Source organism: Microcebus murinus, chromosome 12, assembly GCF_040939455.1.
Source record: "Microcebus murinus isolate Inina chromosome 12, M.murinus_Inina_mat1.0, whole genome shotgun sequence".
Classification (NCBI taxonomy): domain Eukaryota; kingdom Metazoa; phylum Chordata; class Mammalia; order Primates; family Cheirogaleidae; genus Microcebus; species Microcebus murinus.
In genome coordinates, this window is record NC_134115.1 from 61264114 (window position 1) to 61285759 (window position 21646).

General features: G+C 37.0%; 1 protein-coding gene across 1 annotated transcript in view; it reads left to right on the forward strand.

Annotated features, from left to right (window-relative positions):
* Positions 1 to 21403, forward strand: part of TDRD7 (tudor domain containing 7) — a 76810-nt gene extending 55407 nt beyond the window's left edge. The window contains exons 11-17 of the mRNA XM_012769045.3: positions 928 to 1062; positions 3243 to 3329; positions 5462 to 5596; positions 7899 to 8009; positions 9858 to 10411; positions 14691 to 14851; positions 20927 to 21403. Coding sequence (XP_012624499.2) covers positions 928 to 1062; positions 3243 to 3329; positions 5462 to 5596; positions 7899 to 8009; positions 9858 to 10411; positions 14691 to 14851; positions 20927 to 21147 — 1404 coding nt within the window. The 3' untranslated portion in view covers positions 21148 to 21403. The remainder of the gene's footprint in view (positions 1 to 927; positions 1063 to 3242; positions 3330 to 5461; positions 5597 to 7898; positions 8010 to 9857; positions 10412 to 14690; positions 14852 to 20926) is intronic.
* Positions 21404 to 21646: the final 243 nt, after the last annotated feature.

A 21646-nucleotide genomic window follows, 5' to 3' on the forward strand; every position in this document is an offset into this window, starting at 1 on the left:
TCTTAGGAATTGGATTTTTTATATTCCAGTTTCTACAACAAACATTTATTAATTTTTATATGAAAGTATTTTTTTCTTTTACGTGTATATATATATATATATATATATATATAATTTTTTCATTCAGAGAGAGGAACTGGTCAGTCTCCACAAGTAGAGAAAGATCTGAAATTATTCTATAAAGATAATAAGGGGAGATAATATAAAAAAGGGAAAATTAGGTCCATGAAGATGTTTATTATTAGCTTTAGCATTTTTAAAATGTGAAGAACATAAATGCCCAAAAAATAAAGAAACCTTAAATAAATGATAGAACATTGACTCTAAAGAATAGGATGAAATGTTTAAGATGATGATTTTAAAGACCTTATAAAAACAATGGGAAATATTTTGTTTTAATAAGTAGAACAACTGCAAATTGTCTTTATATTATGACTGACTAAAAATGGCTAAAATTAAATATTTATTATAGTATTTAAAAATTACAAAATTTTGTGTGGCCTATGGACACAGCTTAGAAAGTAGACTGATAATACAATTGATTTTGTGAGAGTTTTTTATTTTCACTTTTGTTAATCTTGCAAAAACATGGTTATATAATAATTCTCTTTCTAAATAAATGGGGAGAAAGTAAATCAATGTTAAGGATATTCGTAGCTTTTCAGACAATGGAATGCGGTAATGTATGCAGAATGTCTATTTTGTGCCTGACACAAAAGATACTAGATATTCCTTTTGGAAAGAAAGGAATCCAAAATAGTTTTTTTACATTTAAGTTATGAATTTCATTCATCCTATCTATCCTGTTAACTTGGAAGGTTTTAAAATGCAAAGACTTTTAATGGGATATTTAGTAGATATCCCTTAGGTAGGTAAGAGCTGCATTCTGTTCTGAGCCCTTCTTGGGGTATCTTTTGTCTATTCTAGGTTGATGCTATGTACACAAATGTCAAAGTGACTAATATTTGCTCTGACGGGACGCTTTACTGCCAGGTGCCTTGTAAGGGTCTAAACAAGCTCAGTGACCTTCTACATAAGATAGAGGACTACTTCCATTGTAAGGTATGGCGGAATATCATCCATATCTAAAATTAGTCCTAAAATTACAAACAAGAGTGGTTCACTAATTATATAAGTATGAATAATGTTCTAATAGTTTGGAGTAGAATCTCTAGAATAGTAGTATCAGACTACAAAGAGTATCAGACTTTGAACTTTAAAAGAACATAATACCATTTTTGCAGTGTAAAATGAAGGAATAATAGTGTGTATCTAGGGGATTGTCATGGGGATTAATTGCAATACTGCTTAACTCAGAGCGTAGCATATAGTAAGCGCTCAACAACTGGTAGATTTGTTATTTATAACATGCACTTGACAGTCCCACAATGCAGTTGCCTGTGCCTCTGTATGCTAGAGCCAGCTGGCTCATCTGCCTCAGGCAACAGAGAAACCTTGGAATTTAGGAGGAGAATAATACTTGCGTTCTTAACCACTTCTGTATGGCACTCACCGGCCAGGAAACCTTGCCCATAGCTGGCACTCATAGAATCCGTTTTGCTCTCGTGTGATGAGGAAAGCTTTAAAGCACTAAAGCTTGTTTTACTTTACAGGCAGCTTTACAATTTTTGTAATGTAAATCAGAATAGGTAACATATACATATATGTTTTTATTACATTATTTTTAAATGTCCACAATTTTATTTTGATAAATGAAAAATTTTAAAAGTCAATTCAATAAAAGTCAGTGCTCAGCTATGCGCCTTCATATCACGGCTGTTGGCTACAGTCGACGCTCGGCTATGTGCGTTCATCTGTGGCTATCGACTATAGTTGACGCTTGTAGCGAAGTGGTTAATTCTGCCCTTATCTTCCTTCTCAGGCATCAGTCCCCAAGCTCTTTATAGTCCCTGAGAACCTACTGCCTGGTAAATGTGGTTCTACAGTTTAAATTGTATTAATAAGCACTTTACACTTTAATCCTAGTATTTTTTTTTCCTGAATCAAGATCTGTAGAGGTTTTGTTTTAAGTTGCTGAAGTGGTTTGCTTACGTCCATTAGGACATTATATTCATAGTTCAGAAAATGCTGTGGTTTCCAAGTTACTAAACCCTACTGCCTCTTAAACCCTGGCCCCCTCACCCCTGGAAGTGAATCCTCTCTGCCCTACAGAGCACATCGGGCACCTCGGGGCACTCATATTCAGCTTTGTATGTAGCCATTGCCTTACTACAGTGTAGGCTTATCGGTGCCTTACCAGTTTTCTACATCCTTTACACAGTATGTGTCGTACATGGAATGGGTATTCCAAAATATCTGCTGAATCAGGTTAAACCTGCATTCAGACTACAGTCTGGAATTGAGGCATTAGATATATAGCTTTATCTCTTTTGTGTTTCAGATGTCATACATATATGTGTGTGTATGTATATCTCAAGGTCATTACTGAAGTTGAATTTGCTACTCTATCTTGGAGAAATCTGAAATACCCAAAGAGGCTGACTCCAGTTGTTCTTATAACTTACAGTGGTGAAAAAAGCGCTCTTGATATTTGCTAGTGCCCTGGTAACCCAAGTGGAGACATTGTCTTTGGGGAGAGTAGAAACACTCACTCTGAACAGAAAGAGACCATGAATAGATCCCCAACATCAAACTACAGCAGAAGAGGAAGATAAAGAAACCTACAGCTGTGATTTGCTGGAGTTTCACTGGCACCGATATGCATATTTGTATTGATAACATTTCTTTTGTTTTAGAATTAAAATCTCCCTATCTTTGAATCTTTGTATCTTCCTATCTTTGTATGCTAAGAGATGAAAAGAACAGGCCTTACTGACAGCTAGCCCAGCCTCCTCACTTTTTAACCGTGCTGCTCTCCTGCTTTTTGGCAGATTCAGCACCTCTCTTCACGTGTAACTGATGGAGCCAGGGCCTAAATGAATCACACTGACCTCTACGCTAACGTTTTAGACATTTTAATAGTGCTGTTGTATGAGCGCCATGTACACGTAGGGAGAGTGAATCCGTGATGTCAACGAATGCATGAGTAACAAGGCAGAAGTTTTATAACCCTGTGCATTTGCTGCATCACTGCAGTGCACTCCTTGGAGGGAAAGGGCTCACAGAAGTCTGATCACTGTGGGTGTGACAGTCTGCCTGTGCCACAGCAATTTGTTTTTCTAATGGTGTAGCAATATGCTCTTAGGTAAGAGTAATAAAAATACCATGTTTTTGTTTTGTAGCACATGACCTCCGAGTACTTCGTTTCATTACCCTTCTGTGGGAAAATCTGCCTCTTCCATTACAAAGGAAAATGGTTACGAGTAGAGGTAAAATCAGTCACTTGACTTTTTTTTATCTTATTGTGAAATATTTCAAGTAAACAGGATTTTTATAAAATGGAATAAGCACTCATGGACTTATCACCTGAGTATGAAGTAGAACATGACCAATATGGTTGAAGCTCCCCATTTGCATCCCTTCTACCCCTGCCCCGAGGGTGAATTTGATATTTCTCATTTTTGTTTATAGTCTTACTGTTATTTATGACTATACACACACACTTTTATCATATACTTTCAAATACTATCAATATTTAGATAGAAATATAGAAATGAATAGGTATGTGGAATATGCATATAGTAAAAAGTAAATGAATATAACTAAATGAATAAGTTTTTAAAATTTATATAAATAATAAAATGTATTGATCCTTATGAACATGCTCTTTCATTCATTGTGTTTGTGAGATTCATCCATATTGATGTGTGCAGCTCTAGTTCATCTATTTTCACTGCTGTATTATATAACTATGAATATGCCAGTATTATCACTCCATCTTCCTGATGACAGGCATTTATTGTTTTTAGTCTTTTGTTATAAGCAGTGTTACCATGAACCTCCATACATAGGAATGGAGTTTCTAAGTATTGGGAATGTGTATCTTCAATTTTACTAGATACTGCCTGATTGCTCTCTAAAGTCGCCCTTCCATTGAGAGTGTAGTCCTTTGAGAGTTCTGGCTTCATGGGGCAGTCTCAGATCCTCCCTCTCTCCTGCCGGGGTCTAAGGCCATGCCTCCTGTCCAGAACAGTTTTGGCTTCAGTGTTCACATACTCCTCTCTTTCCAGTCCCCAACAATTGTCTCATTTTCTTGCAAGCTCAGTTATGAATTTGAAATGAGGTTTGTTATATTTTATCATGTGTTATATGTTTTTTAAAAGATAGCTTTTGGATTTTTGTGGTTATTTACTCTTTCTTTCTTTTTTGGATATCTAGTTTGCCCACTTGCTAAATTTGAAAATCTTGGCTTTATTTTATTTTATTTTATTTTATTTTTTTCTATTTTTTCTTTGCTACAGAGGTTCTTAACCTAGATACAAGGTCCTCTACTTTCCGGGGTAGGGGGCAAGGGGGACCCTGAACTCTCCTGGAATTGTATGCAAATTGTGTGTGTGTTTGTATTATATATTTTGGGGGAAAAGTATGCATAATTTTTGTAAGAGTCTCAAACCAACCCCCAAAAGGTAAGAATCATTGCTTTATTAATATTTTAATGCTACATAGCAACATTTTGTTAATTATACTGATTTTTCCTATTATTTAAATAAAACTTGGTCATGTCTACTTTAATAACAGCAATTTTGAAGTAATTATTGTCATTAATGTGAACACATGTCAGAAGGCTGGAGTGATCAGCCAGTATCTCTCAATTTGAGTGTCTTCATGTTTAAGTTCAGGTTATACGTTTTTGGCAAAAATGCATTCTCAGTGCATCTCTAAATACTTTAGATAATATCTAGTATTATTTTTATTACTATCAAATTATGTATTGTCTACCTTTGATTCAGTGTGTAGTTTTCTGAATTTTTGAACTATTTGGACTTTAATTTACCTCTCTATGACTTTCTGAGTTTTGATTTTTTTTCAGTTGGGACAAATAATATAAATTATTAGGTTTCCTTATAAAGCTATAAAATATATTATGATTTAAGAATATATAGTATTGACCCACAGTAAAATTCTGTCTCTGAATTACCTGTTTTTTATTTCTTCATTGCTAAGATACAATAGTTTTTTCCTTACATTATAACATTTTGGATAATAGATTATGTCTTATAACCAGTAATATATAATAACATACCAAACTATTTTATAATAAATTGTGTCCTAGAATTAGAGAAATAATTATTACTATACTTATGAATTTTACTGAGTATTATTATTAGCTTACTGATTATTACAGATTAAATGAATTAACAACTAATTGTTGAGGTCAATTCTCTAAAAGAATATTTAGTAAATAAATACACTTAAATTAAGGGAAAATCTTAATTAATACTAACAGTGTTTGTTGCTTTTAGTATGCAATTTAGAATTTTATCAAATATAATTGCGCAGAAGCATTTAGGTCTTTTGGGTATGCTAATAAATAAGTTTATCAACATGTGTCTCATTTCAGATCACAAATGTTCACAGCAGCCGGGCTCTTGATGTTCAGTTCCTGGACTCTGGCACTGTGACATCTGTAAAAGTGTCAAAGCTCAGGGAAATTCCGCCTCGGTTTCTACAAGAAATGATTGCAATCCCACCACAGGTAGAGTGTTACCAGCCTGGGAGATGTGCTGGAAGAGATTTGGGTGTGTTTATAATCATGTTGTGAGATGCCCTCTCAGTTTTGATCTAATTAATGGTCAAAGACCTAGTTTGTAAGATACTGGAAATTGTCCAAATGTGGTTGTCTACTTGTTTTTGGAAGTAAATCTTAGCTAACTTAGACAAGAAGACCAGTCATATTTACAGAATATTGTTTGATAAATGTTTGTTTTCAAGTATAGTGAATCATTAGGCTGTATTGTCCAATTAGAGGTTCCATTGTAATAAGTAGATGCCATTACTGACTTCTACATAGTTCTAGAATATTGTATGTAGGTGTTTATTTGTAGAGTTTGTAGCTTAATTAGGTAACCATTCTCTTTGGGAATCTGTTTATACTTAATCATTTTATTAATGACTTTTCTTTCATACATTCTAATTAAAAAGTTAACTTCAACCAATCCTTTCTTTATTAGTGAATTCCAGTGATAAGGATTTTGAATTATTTTTAATTATTCAGAACTACTGATCACCTTTAGAAGTAGAAGACTTTGTACAGAAATTAATACCTTTAAAAAATCTATTCAATATTCTATAATTTCAAATTGTCCCTTGACTAATATTTTTCAGAAGATACCTTCTGCCATCAAACTCAGTGAATAAAAGGTAGTTGTCCATAATTAGCATGACTTTGGGCATCTCTCTCACTCCCTCACCATTGGCTTTTCTAACAATGACTGTTACAGAGAAGCTGTTTCCAAAACCATTTTTACTCTCTTGCTTTTCAGCCATAATATTGTAAATTATTAGACCTTTAAGTGCTGCTGTCACTTAATAACACCTCTGGCCTTTACATCCCCTTGTTGGAACAGCCGTGCAGGGCCAGCCTTACCTAGAAAAGGTCCCCTGGGCTGGAGGAGAAGGAAGGATGTGTCCCACTGCTCTGTCTGAGAGTTACACAGTAGTGCCTTCTTCATGCTACAGCGTTAACAATCACTATACATTTTTTCATTAATCTTACCTAGGTTCATGACTTGACAGATGTAAAGGCTATTGGTTGGGGGAACCTTAAGGGCAGCTAGCCCAAGCATCTGGCTAACAGCATCTCCCCAAGAGTCTAAGTCAGAGTAGCAAACCGGTGACTGTTAGTCAAACATGACCCATAAATACTGAGTTTTGGCTCTTGGCTCTTACAGTATTTTTAAAACATGAATTAGTTGCCAGGATTTTAAAATTTAAACATTTCACACAAAAATTGCTACCTTGAGCTTTTCTCATGACAAATTGGGGCATCTGACTATACTGAGCCCTCTCCTTGGTGGGGCCATGCTCCTTGGGAGTTTTGCAGCCTTCTGTGTGGACCCCAACAGGCCTGCCTGGCTCCTCCATTGCCTGCTCAGCCCCTGCAGCGCTTGGAGTGCACTCTCTGCTCTGAGTGACTCTTCCCCACCCAGAAAGGTGCCACATCCAGCGGGCACAGTGAGAGGCCTGCCACCCCTGAGGCAGGAGGGGCAAGGGAGGAAGAGGCTCAGAGAGGAAAGAAGGAATCCTGGGCATGGGTTTCATTCCCTGCACAAAACTGCCTCCATCAATTCAAGGACTTGCTTGAGGTGAAGGGAGTCCCCAAGGTCAACTTTCCCTCCCTGCTGTAGCATCCTTCAGAAGAGTGTGTGCAGTGATGGACAATGAGGTTTTTAGGGATCTATGGATTTCAGTTTTTCTCACCCTCCCTAATTCTCCTTACAACCTCCTTCAGAAGGGGAGCCTGGCACCCCCGAGGTACTCAGGAAGTGCTCAGTGAAGCACCTAGACCTCCAAGAAGGTTTTTGCAACAGGAGTCAGATTTCCTCCAAATGACACTTCTTTTTTTTTTTTTCCTTTTTCTTTATCTTTCCTCTTTTTAAGCTGGGCTTAGAGGGAAAGCCTAAATAACTCTTAAAGTCCCAACCCTGTCTTCGCAACTTTGTTATCTCACACAAGTTAGTCTCTCTGAGTCCATTTTGCCATCTGTAAAATGGGGTTGGTCACCATAGCTGTCATGCAGAAGTGTGGGAGAGTGAGAGTATTTGGAGTGCCTGGTATAAGCCCTCACCCATAACAGTAGTAAGGACAATAGAAGTAATAGGAATAGAGCCAGAAACATAGCAGATGCTCCAACTAAGAGCTGTGACTGTCAGCATTAGCTATTGTTGCTTGCTCGCTATCTTAGCAATATCTGACTTGTGGGAAAATGCTACTGACATTACTCATAAGTACCTATTTTTTGATGGTGTGTTTGCTTTTCCATCTTGATTTCTTTTCAGGCTATTAAGTGCTGTTTAGCAGATCTTCCGCAGTCTGTTGGCATCTGGACACCAGATGCTGTGCTTTGGTTAAGAGATTCTGTTTTGAACTGCTCAGACTGTAGCATTAAGGTTAGTGTCTTTTATTGGTCCTGATATATTTTGAAAGGGAGCTGGCAGCAATAAGGGCTCATTTGTTTTTTATGAAAGAATTTTATCTCACTGTAAACTGACACTTTCACATCTGACACATTTTTATATTCAAGAGATTGGTTACATGTGTAACTATATTTCATGATTTAATTGGTTTTTATGTAACAAGTTATCCTATGTCTCTACTATTATTTTTAAACTCTAGCAGAGATGGTTTTCTGCTCCTGTTTTGCTTTATAATAAGAAATTATGTTCCCACATATCTCTTGATTAATTTTTCTAAAGATCATTTATATAAGCCCTATATTTCTTTTTTTCCTAAATTAGAATGATTTTGCCTCTTTTTCTAACATTTATTCAAACTGCTAAACTTACTTCACTAGCTCCTTTCTTTTTCTGAACTTTTACATCTTTAAATCATAGGTATCACTCATTTCCAAGAATAGAAATATAAGAAGGTGATTTTTTTGTCTTTTGTTATCTGATGCAAATAGTATTATCATTTTATATAAACATTTAACAGTGAAATGTCCTTGGGAAATATCTTCATGAAGACCTCTAAATTATTCTAACTAACACTGATTTTGCTATCTTTATTCTCCTCTAGGGTTTGTAGTGTACAGTTACATGCTTAAGTATGTACTATTTTATATTCCTCAATTGTCACATAATGAATATTATTAATATTTTCTCAGATACTCTTTAAGCTCCTAAAGCCAGAATATTGAGTACTCAATAAAAATGCTTTTTAAATGTTAGTTTTTAAAATTGTACTTCTGTATCATAAATATCAAAATGAATTAGCAGTCAGTATTTCATTAGTACTTCAAAGGATGAATTTAAAAAGATTCATTTTGGTAGGAAAAAAATTGTTTAAGTAGATCGTCTTGCTTACTATTTTTTCCCTCTCTTCATGACTGTGCTCCTGCCTTTCATTTCTTGCCATGTTTGATAAAAGATAGGTGTGGCTGTAAGTGTCTTATTTTTGTCATTCCTAAGATAAACCAGAGTTGCTGATGAGAATAATTAACAGCCACCTTGCCCTGTGGGACACATGGCAGTACAATCTCAGATATCAATGTATGGTAATTCCATACAAAAACCTCTTGGGCAGAAAGAGCAGAGGTAGATAGTCAGAAGGTCTCCTGGGCAAACTGTTCGTAAAACTGCAATTTTGGCCTATTCAATGGAGCTTTCTTCCTTTTTTTTTCTCCCCAAGTCCCTTTCCTCCCATGTAATTGGGAGAAGGGGAGGGGAAGGACATATACTAGGACCCTACAAGGGATTTGAACTAGGGGTGCCTAAGGTATGGTGGATGTCAACACTTTTTCCTTCCCTTCGCAGTCTGAGAGTGCACAACCTTAAGAATGCCTGGAGAATGTTTTTGCCATCATTGCCATCATTGTGATTATTTTTTTATTGTCGACAGTGGCCAATGAGCCCCTGGGGCTCAATATACTATTGTTTCTACTTTGAGTGTTTTGAAGTGTCATTAATAAAAAACTTTTGATCATGATATATAGACATCACTTCCTTTCTCAGTGATAATGACCTATAGTAAGCTATAAGGTCTTCTCAGTTTTTAAAAGTTAGTAAATTTTTCATTTCTATAAGGTTGCACTGTTTTCTAGACTAGTTTGACTTAGGAGCCAATTTATTGCTAGGCTGTGATGGATAATGTATCTTTCCTTAAATAAATGGTAGCAAGTTTGGAGGATTTTTTTTTTTTGCAAAATACTGTGTTTTAATATTTAGAGTTAATATAACTGCCTCTCAGAATTCAATGTGAACTTGGATTCCTTGAATTGTTTTTTGTGTTTTCCAAAGGTTACGAAAGTGGATGAAACAAGAGGGATTGCACACGTTTATTTATTTACTCCTAAGAACTTCCCCAATCCTCACCGCAGTATTAACCGCCAGATTACAAATGCAGACTTGTGGAAGCATCAGAAGGATGTGTTTTTGAGTGCCATATCCAGTGGAGCTAGCTCTCCTAGCAAAAATGGCAACACGCCAGTGTCAGGCAACACGCCGGTGTCAGGCAACACGCCGGTGTCAGGCAACACGCCGGTGTCAGGCAACACTGGAGAGAATTTCAGAAAGAGCCTCACGGATGTCATCAAAAAGTCTGTGGTGGACCATACCAACTCTTTCTCCATGGAGGAACTGCCACCTCCTGTGGTCTTGTCAAAGCCAGGGGAACACATGGATGTGTATGTACCCGTGGCCTGTCACCCAGGCTACTTTGTCATCCAGCCTTGGCAGGAGATACATAAGTTGGAAGTTCTGATGGAAGAGATGATTCTGTATTACAGTGTGTCTGAAGAGCGCCACATAGCGGTGGAAAAAGACCAAGTGTATGCTGCAAAAGTGGAAGATAAGTAGGTTCTTGGACAAAGCATTTTATTCTACTCCTGTGAAAAATGTGTAGAATGGTATCAAGAGTCTTAATCTCAACAGGGGGACTTTGAACTTCATGTATGGGAATTTTGAGTGTGAAACAAAACCAGTGAATTTTTCAGTTTTCTAATATTTAAAATGATGTCATTTATCTAAAAATCTAAAAACCATATTCCTGTTAAAACCTAATTATACACCTAAAATGAAGGTTTAGATGTTTTTCCATTAGAAAAATATTTTTATTCAGAAAATAGCCAGGTTTTTTTCATTTAATTACTTTTTATTTTAAAAATAAAATGTTTATTGTGGAAAATTTAGAAAATGCAAAAAGAAATTAAAATCAACAAGCCAGGCATAACACTTATTGAACTACTTATGTATTTCTTCTAGTTTTTATCCATGCATATTTGTACAGTTGGTATATTATTAGTATGTATAATTTTATACCTGCTTTTTTTTTTTAACCTAACATTATGCTGTGGACATTTTTCCATGTGATAAAGTTTCTTCACAAACCTTTTTAATGACTGAATAATAGTTCATCATATGGGGAAATCATAATTTACTTATAATTCTCTTTTGTTATGTAGGGTTTTTTTCTCCCATATTTTTCACTATTATAAAAAATGTTGAACATAAATCCTTGTTTGCATCTCTAATTATTTATTCATGGGATAGATTCCTAGAAAAGAAATTACTTGCTGAAAGATGACAAAATTCTCGCTTTATGTTGTCAGTTGTATCCTAGCAGTGTGCTACCTTCTGTAGGGAGCAGCAATGCATATTCCACTACTTTTTGGCCTTGGAACTGGGAGAACGATACTTTGTTTAGCACTTTAGTCTGTTTTCTAATATTTTAACATTTGGATCCATCCTCTCCTCCCCAGATCCCCTCATATGTTCCATCCAGTGAAGCCCAAGCATTCCACTCTCCACTCAAGCCTTAAGCCCTGGGAAATGTCACAGTTGCTCCTGTCCTGTCCCTTTGCCAGCTTTCATAGGAGAAATGAACGAGTTTATTTGTTGATGCTGAACTCAAAGAATTGTCTTCCTCTTAAACATACCCACCCCGCCACACACACACACACACACTCTCCCCTCAAAACTCAATTTAAAAGGTCAAGTTGCTTTTTTTATGTGAAATGCTTTCTTTCTTTCTTGAGATAGCAAACAGGCATATATAAAATTTTGTCATTTTCGTGGGAGAAAAAAGCCTAATTTTTAACTCTCAAAGGTGAAAATTAGCCAGATGCGATGGCTCTTGCCTATTCACCTAGCACTTCGGGAGGCAAAGGTAGGAGGATCGCTTGAGCTCAGGAGTTTGAGACCAGCCTGGGCAATAGTGAGACCTCGTCTCTACAAATAATAAAAGAATTAGCCGGGCATGGTGGTGTAGTCCCAGCTACTTTGGAGGCTGAGGCAGGAAGAACGAGTGAGCCCGGTAGTTGGAGGCTGCAGTGAGCTAGGATGACACCACTGTACCCTAGCCCAGGCAATAGAGTAAGACCTTATCTCAAAAAATTAAAAAAAAAAAATTGAAAAGTATAATAGCTCTCATTTTGAAAAACATCCTTCTATGTTGCAAGATTTTGATCTTTAAAAAACCATTTTTGCTATGTTGTGTTATTTACAACCATAAGCATAAATGGGTTTAATTCAATTTGTGTAAATTTTCTTTAATAAGAACTCTCTTTGCAGGGTAATTCAATCACAGTTAAAACCAAACTCATGCTACCCATCATCTAGGGGGCAGATTAATGATGACCGATAGTGAGGCTTTCCCACGAAGAGGAAAGGGCTTGTGTGCAGGAGGAGAACCCATGAATTGGAGACCTATAGTGTGGGCCTCACATTCCCCACCCGCCCCCATGGGTTTGAACAGCTCTGCCCCAGGACTCTTGGGTTTTAACCAGTTAATTTGTCCCAGATAATCAAGGGATACATTGTATTATAAGAACAAATTATCTGTTATGTTTTTAAACTTCATGAAGTGAATCAATATAAAGTGTTTAGAGCTTATTTAAAACTAAGAACTAAATATTTTTTACTAAATTTTTATTTTACTAAATTTTATTAATATTTTGCTAAATTTTTGTTCCCAACTATGGTAAGTTAAGACTCAGGAATTTCAGATACTTTTTTTATTACAGAGGTTTCCAAATCTATCTCAGCATAAGAATAATTGGAAAACCTATTAAAAAAATGCAGGTTCTCCTTCCTTATCTCAGGCATTCTGAGTCAGAAATGTCTGTGGTTGAAGTCCCAGAATCTGTGTTTTTAAAAAACTCCAGGTGATGCCTGCACTGAAATTGGTAATCTAGTCAAAACTGAAACCTTTATTTAAGTTACTAGTTTTAAAAATTGAAAGCTAAATAGAAATACTATACATCAATGTTCTGATGACTCTTCACTGCTCTGTACCTCTTATTTATGGACTAAAAACACTACCATCACGTTGCCCTGTATGATTTAAAGATGATGCCATTGGTGGTTTCATCTCCTTTTGCACTTACACAAATTAGCAACCTGTACCAAACTGGCACTTCCACATGTGCAAATTTCTGTTCAGTTTGGTCTGAAGTTCTTAATTGTATAGCTAGTCTTCATTTTAGTAATCATGATGATGACTATCATGTGACAAGTACCTATTATAAACCAAGTGTACTAGGCACTTTCCACATATTACGTGTGTGAATTAAAATATTACACATGAGATGACTGAGGTTCAGAGAAGTTTTAAATAAAGAGCCCAGGGTGACACAAATGGAAAATGGCCCAGGTGAGGACTCCAGCTCAGGTCCATTTGGTCCCCAAGGGTCATGTACTTATTATACATCTTTTCTGTGTTCCAGTTATCTCTGGGACACATGGAGCATTTCTTGCTGCACTTTGAGCCTGTCTAAAGGTTTCTCAAATTAACTCAGAAGCCCCAGAGGTGGGGGACCTGTGGCCTTGGGGCCACATGTGGCCTTCTGGATCCTTGAGTGTGGCCTTTTGACTAAATTAAAATTTTACAGAACAAATCCTTTGATTAAAGGGATTTGTTATGTAAAGTTTGGATTTGGTCAAGGGGCCCAGTCATATACAGTGTTTAAAATGTTTAAAACCCATGCATGGGTTTTAAAAACCCAGTTGCATGGGTTTCCTATACTATACCCATTCTCTGCTAGGGGTTCATTGGCTGGAGAATCGGTCCAGTCTGGCCAGCCCCAGCCCAGCAGTGTGTTGCAGGACTGCGCCTGCTATTCCACTGGGCTTGTGGTTTATGGCTGATAAACCTGTTCCAGGGAATGACTGAGCCTGCCATCTGCGGTGGAGTCCAATTCAACTGCATTCAGGAGCAGGAATCACCTCCAAGACACTTTCCTTTTAGCCACTATGAACGATCTTCATTTCCTTGGTGTAGCAATACTTTTTAGTCATGTAATTGAGACTATAGGACTTTAAAATGATCCTTCATGTATTAGCCTTGATGTCTAGGTTTTTCCTCATTTTAATGATGTTGATGTAGCCCCAGAGGGGAAAAGTATATTCATGTGAACTTCTTTCTGGTGCCTTGAGCTCCAGATCTGAAACCACGCTCCTCTTCTTCCCCCATACCCTCCTCCCCTTTCCAAGTTCCTTATTTTAGGTGGTGGGTTGGATTTTTGTTTTGTTTTATGATGTCCTTACTTGGCATGATTAAAATTGTCAGCTTTTCATCCAAAACTTTTTTTTTTTCCCGCTCCCCAGCTGCCTTCCCAGTCTGAATTTCTCTTCCATTTCCCCACACATTCTACCCTTTATACTGGAGTGTTTGCTCTGCTGCCACCACCATGCCTTCTAGAGTCTTTTGTGCTTTCTTCTCAAGCATTTCTTCAGCCCCAGCTGGCCCTGCCTGCCTCTATCTTTCCATCTTCCAAGGACTGTGTGCCAAATATGTGGCCATCCTCTGTCTCCCCACAGTTAAGGGATCCCCTGACTTTGTCCTCATCATCCTCCATGGCATTTGTTTCATTCTGCATCGTGACAGTTGGCAGTTTATGTATCCGTTTCCATCACTATCTCCGTGAGGCCTGTAAAAGCCTCTTGAATGAGCAGATTCTATCAAATGAGCCAGTGGAAAAAGAAGAAGCAATTGCTTTAAAAACTTCTATGACAATATAGTTTTGTGTTGTGATAACCATCATTTGCATTAATTTTTCTTTTTATCATGTTACCCCTAAAGCAAGTGTTCACTTTGTGTGTTTTCTCTTTCTTTTTAATCCAATGCATATCCAGGTGGTACAGGGTGCTTCTAAAAGGAATCCTGACCAATGGACTAGTATCTGTGTATGAGCTGGACTATGGCAAGCACGAGTTAGTCAACATAAGAAAAGTACAGCCCCTGGTGGATATGTTCCGAAAGCTGCCCTTCCAGGCAGTCACAGCTCAACTTGCAGGTAATTTCTGTAGAAATGGAACTCGTGCTGCAATATAGCTTATATTGTCATTTTGTCCTGAGTACTTAGCAAGTTACTGAATTACTGGCCTATTGAGTTTTTTTTTTCACTAATAACATCCCAATCATAATAGAAATCATTTCAATGATCTCTTAGAGTCATGCTCTACTATTATATCTGTTGTTTATATTTTCCCTATTCCTTTCTGTCTCTGGTTTAGTGCATGAGTATGTTCCTCTTAGCACAGGTATAATATTGCATTCTGCTTTTCTTCATTAAGCATTTTTTTCCCTAACTACTTCTTGGTGGTCATTTGATGATTTTGCTTATTATTTTTAATGGACAAAATATGCCATTTTATTGTTATTTCCCTATTGTTGAACATTTAGGTTGTTTATACTTTTCATTATATGTTAAGAAGAACCCTATAGCTATGTATACTAGCTAAAACAAACAAAAAGCAATGGAAACAACCTAAATAGTCAACAGGAACAGGAGGAGAATATTTCATTATTGTTATTGTGTAAGTTATTTATTGCATATATTTTAATATTTTGACCTAATGGAGTATTACACAATCATAAAACATTCTTGGGTCAGAGAATATGACCATTTTCAAGGCCAAGTGAGTTCCTAGGTTACATCACAGCTAAAATCATGTTAGTACAATTTTACCACATTCACACCAGCCTCTCGACTATCATTAAAATTTGAGGAGCTAATTTAATAGGCATACAATGATAACTCTTTGTAATATTGTCTAATGAGGTTTCCCTTTTGTCTTTGTGAAAGCGATACAACTGTTGGCGACTCCCCTTGAGCACCGTACCATTAGGTAGCATGAGCAGTTGGATGAAGCTCCGCCAGAGGCCTGTCAGCATTAGCTGAGGGCGTGGAGACCAGAAGGCACTCACCTGGGCTCTCTGTGACCTGCCACGCTGGGACATAGGGAGTCATGGCCACATGGTGCCATCCTGATCCTTTTGCCTACTGCCCACAGTCTTCAGCCCCGCTTACCCTGTATCTCAAACATAGTGACAGAAGTGATTTATCTCAGCAATGAAAGAAATTACGTATATAGATTCTTCTTTTACTTATTGACAGGCTTTTATCAGAAGGCTTATATTGCATTATTGAGAAATATTTGCAAGTTTCACGGTGTCTTCCTACTAGGATTCAAAGGAAATTAACAGAGTAATTGCATATAAAGCAAAAATGACACTTTATATATGGCATGGCCACCAGTTAGTCTGCTTTGGACTCAAACCTCTAAGTAGTTTCTTCAGTTTTAAGTGTTACTTGTTTTCATTTTTACTTTTTAAACATGCTAAGAGCATGTTTTGTTAAATGTGAAAAACTACCCAAAGAAGGATTCTCAGTGAGTAAGGAGTGCAGGCACCATCATCCTCATCACCAGCATTGCGGCTAACAGTTCCTGGTGCTTACTACGTGCTAGGGCTCTACAAGCCACTTGAGATCTTTATTCTTGTCTAATACATGTAGTTAGTGCTATCTGTTTTCCTCTAAGCACTGCTTTTGCTGCATCTCACAAATTTTGATTTGTTATGCTACATTTTCATTTTCATTTAGCTCAAGATATTGTAAAATTTCTCTTCAGATTTCTTCTTTGACCCATGTGTTACTTAGAATTATGTTGTTCAATCTCCAGGTATTTGCAGATTTTCCAGCTATCCTTCCATTATTGATTTCTAATTCTATTAATTCCATTATGGTCTGAGAGCATACATTATGTGATTTCTATTATTTTAAATTTGTTAAGGTATGTTTTATTTCCCATAATTTGTTATGTCTTGGTGAACATTCCATCTTAGCTTGAGAAGAGTGTGTAATCTGCTGCTGTTGGAGTAGTCTGTAGATGGCAATTATATCCTGTTGATTTATAGTACTGTTCAGTTCAACTATGTCCTTACTGATTTTCTGCCTGCTAGATCTGCCAATTTTTGATAGAGGGGTTTTAAAGTCCCCAACTATGATAAATATATTCATCTGTTTCTCCTTGCATTTCTATTAGGTTTTGCCTCATGTTTTTGATGCTCTATTGTTAGGTGCATATGCATGAAGTATTGTCATGTCTTCTTGGAGAATTGACCTCTTTACCAGTATGTAATGCTCCTCTTTTTTTTTTCATGAGACAGAGTCTCACCCTGTTCCCCTGAGTAGAGTGCCGTGGTGTCAGCCTAGCTCACAGCAACCTCCAACTCCTGGGCTCAAGTGATCCTCCTCCCTCAACCTCCTGAGTAGTTGGGACTACAGGCGCACACCACCACACCTGGCTAATTTTTCTACTTTTTTTTCATTTTATTTTATTTTATTTTTTATTTTAGCATTTTATGGGGGTACAAGTGTTAAGGTTACTTATATTACCCATGCCCCCCTCCCCCCTCAAGTAAGAGAGGTGGTGTCTTGCTCTTACTCTGGCTGGTCGTGAACTCCTGAGCTCAAGCAATCCTCCCACCTTGGCCTCCCAGAGTGTTGTGAGCCATTGTACTCCGCCTCCTCTTTATCCCTGATAACCTTCCTTGTACTGAATGAAAGTCTGCTCTGTTTGAAATTAATACACTGAGTTCTACCTTCTTTTAATTAGGGTTAACATGGTTTATCTGTCTCCATCCCTTTACTTTTACTCTATATGTATCTTTGTATTTAAAGTGAGTTTCTTGTAGACAATATATAGTTGTGTCTTATGTTTTTATCTCACAATCTCTTTTAATTGGTATATTTAGACTATTGATGTTTAAAGTCGTTATTTTATTTATTTATTTTTTTAGACAGAGTCTCACTTTTGTTGCCTGGGCTAGAGTGCCATGGCATCAGCCTAGCTTACAGCAACCTCAAACTCCTGGGCTCAAGCGATCCTCCTGCCTCAGCCTCCCAAGTAGCTGGGACTACAGGCATTCGCCACCATGCCCGGCTAATTTTTTCTATATATTTTTAGTTGACCAATTAATTTCTTTCTATTTTTGGTAGAGATGGGGTCTTGCTCTTGCTCAGGCTGGTCTCAAACTCCTGAGCTCAAACCATCCGCCTGCCTCAGCCTCCCAGAGTGCTAGGATTACAGGCATGAGCCATTGCGCCCGGCCCTCTCCTTCACTTTTAAAGAATAATTTCGTAGGGTAAATATTCTACATGGTGGGTTTTTTTTCTCCCAACACCCTACTCTTTTCTTGCTTGCATGGTTTCTGCGAAGTCAGATGTCATTCTTGTCTTTGTTGCTCTATAGGCAAAGTGTCTTTTTCCTCTGGCATCTTTCAAGATTCTTGTTTACCTCTGATTTTCTAAAGTTTGAATATGATATGCCTAGATGCATTTTGGGGAGCATTTATCTTTCTTGGTGTTCTCTGAGCTTGCTGGATCTGTGGTTTGGTGTCTGACATTAATTTGGGGGAAATTTGTAGTCATTATTGCTTCAAATATTATTTATATTCCTTGCTTTTTTCTCCTCTAGTATTCCCATTATCCATAAGTTATACCTTTTGTAGTTGTCTCATAGTTCTTTAATATTTTGTTCTGTTTTTTTTTTTTTCAGTTTTTTTCTCTTTGCTTTTCAGTTTTGGAAGTTTCTATTGTCATAGTCTCAGGCTCAGAGATCGTCCCTCAGCCATGTCCAGTCTTTTAATGAGCCCATCAAGGCATTCTTCTTTCCTGTTATAGTATTTTTGATCTCTAGCATTTATGTTTGATTTTTTCTTAGAATTTCCATCTTTCTACTTAAATTATCCATCTGTTCTTTCATTTTGTCTGCTTTTCCACGAAAGCCCTTACTATATTAATCATAGTTGTGTTAAATTCCTAGTCTGGTAATTCTCACATTCCTGCCGTATCTGACTCTGATTCTGATGCTTGCTCATTCTCTTCACACTGTGTTTGTCCCTTTAGTATCACCTGTAGTTTTTTGTTGAAAGGTGGACATGATGTACTGGGTAAAGGAACCCTGGGTAAATAGGCCTTTCATAATGTAGTGGCAAGGTGTGTGTGTGGGTGGTGGTGGGGAGCGGAAGGCAGAAGTTCTACCAGCCACTTTATTTCATTGACTTCTCCCCATGCTAGGAGGTTAGCTACTATTACTATAACTATCCCACAGATCAGCAACTTAGCGTAGTTAAGTATCTTGCCTAAGACTCCCATAGCCTTAACCCAGCAGTCTGCCTCTCCAGTGCGTGCCTTCTTCACTGTATACTTCCTTCTCAGAGTAAAAGTGTTGTTTTGAAGTCAAAGGCCTGAATTCAAGTCATTTAACTTCTCAACCTACCCCATAATTATTTATAAAATGACTAGCAAATCCCTGTCCTGCTTATGTGACTAAACTAACACATGGATTAGATGAGAGAGTGAATATGAAATCATCTTGTAAACTAAACCATGTAGCACAAATGCATGAATGTTTCTTTGTATACTAATGTTTAGAAACATAGTGTTGCTCTTGGGTCTCATCTGTGACCTCATTTCCTTTTCCAACCTCACCTGTGCCAAGCCTTCTTTCTTCCTGTTGACTTGCTCTTAATTTGCAAAAATCTACCTGGGTATCAGATTACTCATCATGAAGGGAGAACACCCCCTTTTAAAAAAATAATCAATTGAAAACATATGCACAGGAACCATTAGAGTATATTTGGTAGAGAGTACATCACCTTTGCTCCAAAATAGACATCCACAAGAGAGAGCAGTGACATAGACTGGAAATTTCATGGGAGCCACGTGTTGTGACATGGCCATTGAGAGTCATCACTTTGGTAGACTTTGTTGTCATCCAGCCAAGCCCTTTGAAATATTCGGTAATATCCCCAGATCCATAGAACTCTATGGATTCTAAGCGGAACTCATGGGCGTGTTTAAATTAGAATGCTTTAAGGATTCTCTAGGGACTTTGGGATTAACCCTTACCCACTCACAAATAGTGCCACTGGGTGATTACCCTCTCAAGGTTCCCAGTGAGCTGTTGCTTCATTACATATGACCTTGACATGAGCATTCTTTGCATTTTGGCTTTGCATACAATTTCCTGGATCATATAAATAAGGGAGCCATACTTTGAGGTCATCTCTTATCTTACTGAGGAAGGTCTATAGAATTATTACCTTTTTCCTTGCTAAATAACATGGTTCAAAAATCGTCAGGGCTGCTGAAGATAAAATGAGAATTTTAGCCTTCTCTTGTGGGAAATTCTTAATAATCAAAGAATTTAGCCCACTTACTATATACATAGCAAATCTCCCAAGATTATGTCTAAAACTCCTTTGGGGCTTAATTTATAATTTGTCTAATCTAGTATATGTGGAGTTAATTTATATTAGTTTATATTAATTATTAATCAATTAATTTATATTAATTAATTTAATAGTATTTCTTGAAAAATATATGTTCATGCCTCAGTTTTGTCTTAAAATTTAATCTGATTTCTCAAGTTTGAAAGTTGTAGAGATTTAGAGATGCATAGGGCTTAAAATTCATCTGGTTCAATGAGTTTATTTTATGATAAGTGAGACCTGAGAGATCAACTGATCTCCCCAAGATCATACCACCTGATAGAGGAAGAGCTGGAAATAGTAACTGAGTCTCCTGACTTTCAATCCAGTGCATTTTCCATGGTGCTGTGTATAATTTTGAAAAATTACACTGTAAAGAAATCATACAACAATTATTTTTACTATATTTGGACCTTAAGGAAAAAAAAAAACTTTAAGAGAATGTCATTAATATCATTGATATTGGTATTTTATTCCCCCAGCTATCTCAATGAATAGTTTAAATCTGCATATACTTTACAGGAAATGTGCAGTAGTTGTTATTACTTCATTTTATAATACAACATTAAATTGCAACTGAAACTTGCGTCTATATGTAAAAGCTTACAGAAGTGACTTAATTCAGAGTCGAAAAACTGTAAGCTGGACTTTTTAGATTGCTCAGCAACTGTTTTTCAGCTTAGGCAAGTTTGACCTGGGATGCTTAAGCTACCTTGGAATTGCCTAAATAGCTTTCCATTATAATGGATTAGAGAAAGGCTCCTTTGACTCCTCACTGCTCCCTTTCCTCTCTCTCTCTCTCTCTCTCTAGGAGTGAAGTGCAACCAGTGGTCTGAGGAGGCTTCGATGGTGTTTCGAAATCATGTGGAGAAGAAACCTCTGGTGGCATTGGTGCAGACAGTAATTGAAAACACTAACCCTTGGGACCAGAAAGTAGTGGTCTATTTAGTGGACACATCACTGCCAGACACTGATATCTGGATTCATGATTTTATGTCAGAGTACCTGGTTGAGCTTTCAAAAGTTAATTAATCATTGCTTCTGAGACCTTGACAACTAATTCAGATTTTTTAGCAATAACAAAATGTAGTAGGCTTTAAAAAAAAATCTTATTTCTGCTACATGGCTCTGACTGCTGTGGGGGATTGAAAAGAATATGCTTAAGTTTAACAAAAGATATTTAACAAGTTTTGTTTTAACAGAGTTGACTTTGAAAAGAAAATTACACTTGAATTATTACTATAATATTAGAATAAAAATGTTTATCAATATAAAGCCTGACTGCCTTGTAATTTCTAGGCTTTGTGATCTTAAGATGAAAGCTTCCTTTTCCATTCATGTTGTCTTCCTTATAGTGCTGAGTTGTTCTCCAGTTAAATTGACAGTTTCATGACTTAACTCTACCCTGATGAAGTGGTATATCCTCAAGCTAGTGATCGCCAAAGCATGTGAAGACTTACCTTCAGGCTTTAGCACATCAGCATTGCTAGAGGAGCAGGCCAGGCAGACCAGCATGCCCCTCACCCCAAAT